The sequence below is a fragment of the Aythya fuligula genome, chromosome 15, assembly GCF_009819795.1.
Source record: "Aythya fuligula isolate bAytFul2 chromosome 15, bAytFul2.pri, whole genome shotgun sequence".
Taxonomy (NCBI): Eukaryota; Metazoa; Chordata; class Aves; order Anseriformes; family Anatidae; genus Aythya; species Aythya fuligula.
Genome location: NC_045573.1, coordinates 11,636,090 through 11,642,089, shown reverse-complemented (window position 1 = coordinate 11,642,089; position 6,000 = coordinate 11,636,090). Strand labels below are relative to the sequence as shown.

The following is a 6,000-nucleotide window of genomic DNA, read 5'->3' as shown; positions in this document are numbered from 1 at the left end:
GGAGCAGCGGTGCCCTCCCGGAGGGGGCCCGGAGCCCGCTCGGCGACGCTGAGCGGGACCGGGCAGGGGGCGAAGCGAGCGGCGGGTCCCGGTCCCGGTCCCGGCCCCCCCCCCCCCCCCCATCCCCAGCCCTCCCTTCACGGGCGCGGCGCCTCCGTGGCCGTGCGAGGCGGGGGAATATGCGGGGCTGCCCGCCTCGCCCTGCCCTGCCTGCCGCGCCCGGCCCGCGGCGGAGCGCCCCGGCGCTGCCCGGCCGCCCCTCCGAGCAGGCGGCGGGTGGAGACTGAGCGGGAGCGGCACGGCCCCGGGGAGCCCCGCGGGGTGGCCCCGCCGCCGGCGGCTCTCCCGGCCCCGGAGGGTCCGGCTCCGGTTGCTCGGAGCTCCCCGGGAGGAGCCGCCAACATGGCTTCCCCGCCGCACCAGCAGCTGCTGCATCACCACAGCACCGAGGTGAGCTGCGACTCCAGCGGGGACAGCAACAGCGTGACGGTGAAAATCAACCCCCGGCAGCAGGCGGGCTGCGGCTCTTCCAAGCGCTGCAAGTACAGCATCTCGTCCAGCTGCAGCTCCGGGGAGTCGGGGGGTGCCCGCAGGGCGGCCGGAGGAGGCGGCGGCCCCGGCCTCCGGAGGCAGAAGAAGCTGCCGCAGCTCTTCGAGAGGGCCTCGTCCAAGTGGTGGAACCCCAAGTTCGACTCCACCAACCTGGAGGAGGCGTGCATGGAGCGGTGCTTCCCGCAGACCCAGCGCCGGTTCCGCTACGCCCTCTTCTACATCGGCGTGGCCTGCCTGCTCTGGGGCGTCTACTTCGGCGTGCACATGAGAGAGAAGCGGATCGTGTTCATGGTGCCGGCGCTGTGCTTCCTCGTGGTGTGCGTGGCGTTCTTCGCGTTCACTTTCACCAAGGCCTACGCGCGCCATTACGTGTGGACTTCGCTGGTACTCACCCTCCTGGTCTTCGCCTTGACTCTGGCTCCGCAGTTCCAGGCGCTGAATCCCCTCTCAGGAAGCGGCGACGTGTCCAACCGGACGCCCCCGGCCAGTCCCGCGGACACTTGTCTTTCCCAAGTAGGCAGTTTTTCCATGTGTGTCGAAGTGCTCTTGCTGCTTTACACCGTGATGCACCTACCCCTGTATTTAAGCTTGTTTCTGGGACTGTCGTACTCGGTCCTCTTTGAGACCTTTGGGTATCGCTTCCGCGACGAGAACTGTTTCGCGCCTCTTGGAGCCGGGGCGATTTACTGGGAGTTGTTGAGTAAAGCCTTCCTTCACATCTGCATCCACGCCATCGGTATTCATTTATTTATCATGTCCGAAGTCAGGTCCAGGAGCACGTTCCTGAAAGTGGGGCAGTCCATCATGCATGGAAAAGACTTGGAAGTGGAAAAAGCCCTGAAAGAGAGGATGATTCATTCTGTTATGCCAAGAATAATAGCCGATGACTTAATGAAGCAGGGGGATGATGAAAGTGAAAACTCCGTCAAACGCCATTCCACCTCGAGCCCCAAAAACAGGAAGAAGAAGCCCTCCATCCAGAAAACCCCCATAATATTCCGCCCTTTTAAAATGCAGCAGATCGAGCAGGTGAGCATTTTGTTTGCAGATATCGTTGGCTTCACGAAAATGAGCGCCAATAAATCTGCCCACGCGCTGGTGGGGCTCCTGAACGACCTGTTTGGACGTTTCGACCGCCTGTGCGAGGACACCAAATGCGAGAAGATAAGCACTTTGGGAGACTGCTACTACTGCGTAGCTGGCTGCCCAGAGCCCCGGGCAGACCACGCTTACTGCTGCATCGAGATGGGCTTGGGGATGATTAAAGCCATCGAGCAGTTTTGCCAGGAGAAGAAAGAAATGGTGAACATGAGAGTCGGCGTCCATACCGGGACAGTCCTGTGTGGCATTCTGGGAATGAGGAGGTTCAAGTTCGACGTGTGGTCCAACGATGTCAACTTGGCCAATCTGATGGAGCAGCTGGGGGTGGCTGGAAAAGTCCACATTTCGGAAGCTACTGCAAAATATTTGGATGATCGTTATGAAATGGAGGATGGAAAGGTGACCGAGCGAGTGGGTCAGAGCGTGGTAGCTGATCAGTTAAAAGGTACGTGCTTTTATTTTGTATTCAGTTTTTTTTTTTTCCCTTTTACGAGGGAATATTTTTTCCCCAGTACGTGTCTTATGCTTGTTGACTTGCAAACTGAACGTGCTTTACACGTATCTCTGCGTGCTGGTGATCAGAAACGCCAAGGGAATTACAGAGTGAAAGATGCCATGGAGATAAGTGTGAAAGAGCTCATGCCTTTTTTTTTTTTTTTTTTTTTGGAGGGTACTCAAAGCATACTTGGACTTCAAAACTCCTTAAAATTCCTTGTGAGCTTATCGTGTTGTAGGGAGGAGAAGGTTAATGTGCTTGCTGTCTGCAAGAGGTTTTTGTTTGACTGTTGTGTGTCATCCTTTAATTCAGTAAATAAACTTGTTAATTGACTTCATGTGCCATACATACAGCATATGTGTTTTGCAAAATTATGTATATCTGTGAAAAGTTTTTTGGCACCGAAAGAGTTGGGACTGCGAAGGCATTTGGGAAAACTGACAGCTGGATTCACAGAAAGAAGTGAGCACTGCAGATTTGGCAGTTTGATAGCGAGTTGTTACGGTTCGAAGTTAGGCTGGAAAAAGTTACTGGGGTGGTGCAGTGAGCTAGCAGATGCTCTCATTTCTGCAGCTCTAAGGATTTGGGGATGAAACTGCAAATTTGCAATTCCGGAAAGAAAATGAGGGATTGTCCGGTTCCCCTTATAGCTCGCATAAGGGGCCAAAACTCATTTTTCCACAGAGGGTTCATTTTCAAATGAACCCCTCGACTGCTTTCCAGCAGAGGTAGCAGCACGTAGGGGTGCGTGCAGGGGGATTGTACGTGCTGGGGCTTTCACTCTGGGGCTCCTTGGATAAAGCTGTCCGTCTCCAGCACCGTGCTTTTGTCTCTCCGAGGTGTGTGTGTCTGCAGCAGCGGTGCTCCCAAGCGGAGAGCAGACAAACAAAAACGAGCGTGGACTGCGTTGCAGCCCCTTTTGTGCGACGTGGGTTTGTTTGTTCAGCTTGTGAATGTGCATGTTTCTATAAGGAAAGTGCGGAAAATGGAGTGGAGGAAACCAGAGGAGTCGCAGGAGAGCGTTGTGGTGGGGAAGGAGAGGTTTGTGGCAGTAAATACGAAACGAGGCCAGGATGGTTGTAGGAAGGTCAGCGAGTAAGGACGGGGGGGAGAGCGTTGCAAAACAGCGGTAGAAGCGGTGGCGGCGGTCTGCTCGCCTGTGGCAGGTGCTTATTTTGATGTGACACAAATACTTATTTTTGGTGAACTGGCTGTCTGTATGCATATGGCAACAGGGCTGAAATGAGAGGCTTACGGGGAGGGAAAATATCAATAATGACATTGGTGGCTGGAAGCCACGGAGCTGAAGCAGATGTGTGTCCTGAGGCTTTAGCTCTCTATTTGACTTCTAAAAATACAAATTAAGTTAATTTCTTTGAAAACTGTTGACGCCGGGGTGGTTACGTGGAAGGGTACTTTCGAGAAAAAAGGATCAGATATAATCGCTCCGTCAGGGTAACTTGAAGCTTGCCTTTCTTGTGAAAATAAATTACATGATTTCCAGAGAAACAGCCCTGCGATGTTTAAGTTCTTATTTTCCCTCTGTCTTATTTTTTCTGTCTATAGCTAAATGCAGTGTAAAGGCTGTGCTGCAGCAGCAAGTGAAATGAAGTGGTTTTGCTAAATTTATAACTGCACTCAGTGTCATTAATCGAAGTGACACAAATTGGCTTGCGGAGACTGATGGTACTGCTCTTCGATATTTTAATGTATTTGTTCATGTTTTCTAGGAGATCACAAGAGCGCTGTATAGAGCAGTTACGCCCCATGCCAGGAGTGTTTTTTCATGGTCTTCCTCAGACTTGCGTTCTGTCCTTGGTTTCATTTATTGCAAGGAGGCATAGGCTGCTCTCTCTGCAGCGTACTGATGCGGATTTGGCAGCTTCCAATGCCTTTCACGGGTCCTGCTTTAGCCAGGGCACTACGGATGAACAAGCTGAAACGCAGCTCAGATAAGATGAAGTATGCTGTGTGGATTGACATTTTAATGGTCTCTTCTCACCCTGAAACCTAGCTATGACAGCAGTTGGAAGATGTGGTAAGAATTACTTGAACAAGGAATTGCTTTAACAAGGTTTTTTTTTTTTTTTTTTTTTCTTCTTTTTTTTTTTCTTTCCCATCTGTATTTTGTTGCGGAGCTGTAATTAGCTCACGTTTTATTATCCGTGTCTTCTACGGTTACAGAAAGCGAAGCCTGTGTGCACGTGTACGTGTGGTGCAGGCAGCCCCGTGCCCTGCCTGCTCGACGTGCAGGTACGCCGCAAGGTGCTGCAGCAGTTGCCCATTTTTTCCTCTTTTCTCAGTTCTTTGCTCCCCAGTGAGCTTACTTGGCTGACAGCTGAATGGCATCAGGGGGGGAAAAAAACAACAGGGAAATGGCAATGATAAAAGCAACCTGGCAGCAGTGCCACTGTATAACAGGGGGCTGTGGATTAAAACCAGCTGCAGGGGAGGGTTTTGTTAAGGAGCCACTCTGAGAGTTAATGCGGTGAAGTGAATTTCACCTTGTAATTAATAGTCCTCTGCCAAGCACCTGCTCGGTTTTGTGACTGAAGTACTGTTAGGAAGCTTTGCTTTACTGTTTTTCCTGAGCATTAGTTGATAGCAGCGATAGAGCAGAGGAAGTTTGTTGTGGTTGTTTAATTATGTCATGTGTCGTACTCTTTTCAAGTATCAAAGCACAGCGGAGATAACAGGCATAAGCTTTATTTCCCTACCAATACTTCACTTCTCAGCTTCCTTTCAACCTTTGGTATCTTAATGATATCCTATTTTTTATGTTGTATGCCTAGCCTATTATCTCTTAATTGCTTGAGCTGCCGCAGCGGTCGTTGCTATCTGGCTGAGGCTAAGTCAACATTACCAAGTCAACTCCTCATCGAGCAGACTGGGGGTGCTGAGGGCTCGTGTCCACCTCGGGTGGGTTTTGGGACTTCTGCCTGCATGAGTGCTGCCCTGGCACTCTGGACACGGCGCTGTACTGGCTCAGGAGTACCCCAGGGTGCTGGTAGAGGTGTGCCCGGAGTCATCCTCCTGCTGCTCTGCTTGGTTGCTGGAATGTGCGAGGTATAACCAAGTTTCTCCTTCCCTGTGCTGTTTTGTGTTTCGTTGGAATTTTTAGGATGGAAGTACCTTTTCTTCCTCCTTTGGCTGATCCATGATACGATGCTTCCTCGTCTCCTTATCGTAAGTAGTGCAGCCCCAGTATGTTCCTTCGTTTTTCTGACTTCTGAACTAACTAGATGGTGTTTACAGCCTGCTGATTAGGAAACAGAGCCACTGATGGCCTTACAATGTCTTTTTGCCTGGCTGCTCATTGTTTTAAGATTGCTTAGGCCTGCTGGCCTAGCAACACCTTGGATTTGAGGGGTTATAGGGGAGCAATGTTGTAGTGATTTTTTTCAAGTCCATAGATAAGCCCTAGAGGTCAGTTTAATTGCATCTTCCATGTTATTTTTGCCGTAGGATTTGAGACAATTCACTTTTTCTGTTTTCTTGCTGAGCTTCCTAACAAATACATGTACTGAGGAATAAGATAGCAAGCGTCACATAATACATGAGATTATGGTTTTAATGTGTCCCTTCAGGACTCTGTGGAGTCAGAGGTCTCTTTTCAGGATATAAAAAGTCCTGCTTATGGAAATATTTTTGTTTTGCTCTTGGTTGTTCTTGTTTCTTCTTGGTTGTTTGCATTTCTCTTTCTTGTTACTTAGGAGGTCACAATATTGCTATTTGCCAGCCAGCCAGCAACATTTCCAGAAATACCAGGGTCACCAGCATCTTTTTTTGAGCGCTCAAAATGTGTAAGCATGTTGGGGAAGAATGCTTGCTCTGTTTATGGAGCATAGCAC

At 50.5% G+C, this 6,000-nt stretch overlaps 1 protein-coding gene across 1 annotated transcript in view; it reads left to right on the top strand.

The window, feature by feature from the left end:
* The first annotated feature begins 385 nt into the window (after positions 1 to 385).
* Positions 386 to 6,000, top strand: part of ADCY9 (adenylate cyclase 9) — an 81,395-nt gene continuing 75,780 nt past the window's right edge. Inside the window, exon 1 of the mRNA XM_032197488.1 lies at positions 386 to 2,098. Coding sequence (XP_032053379.1) covers positions 403 to 2,098 — 1,696 coding nt within the window. The 5' untranslated portion in view covers positions 386 to 402. The remainder of the gene's footprint in view (positions 2,099 to 6,000) is intronic.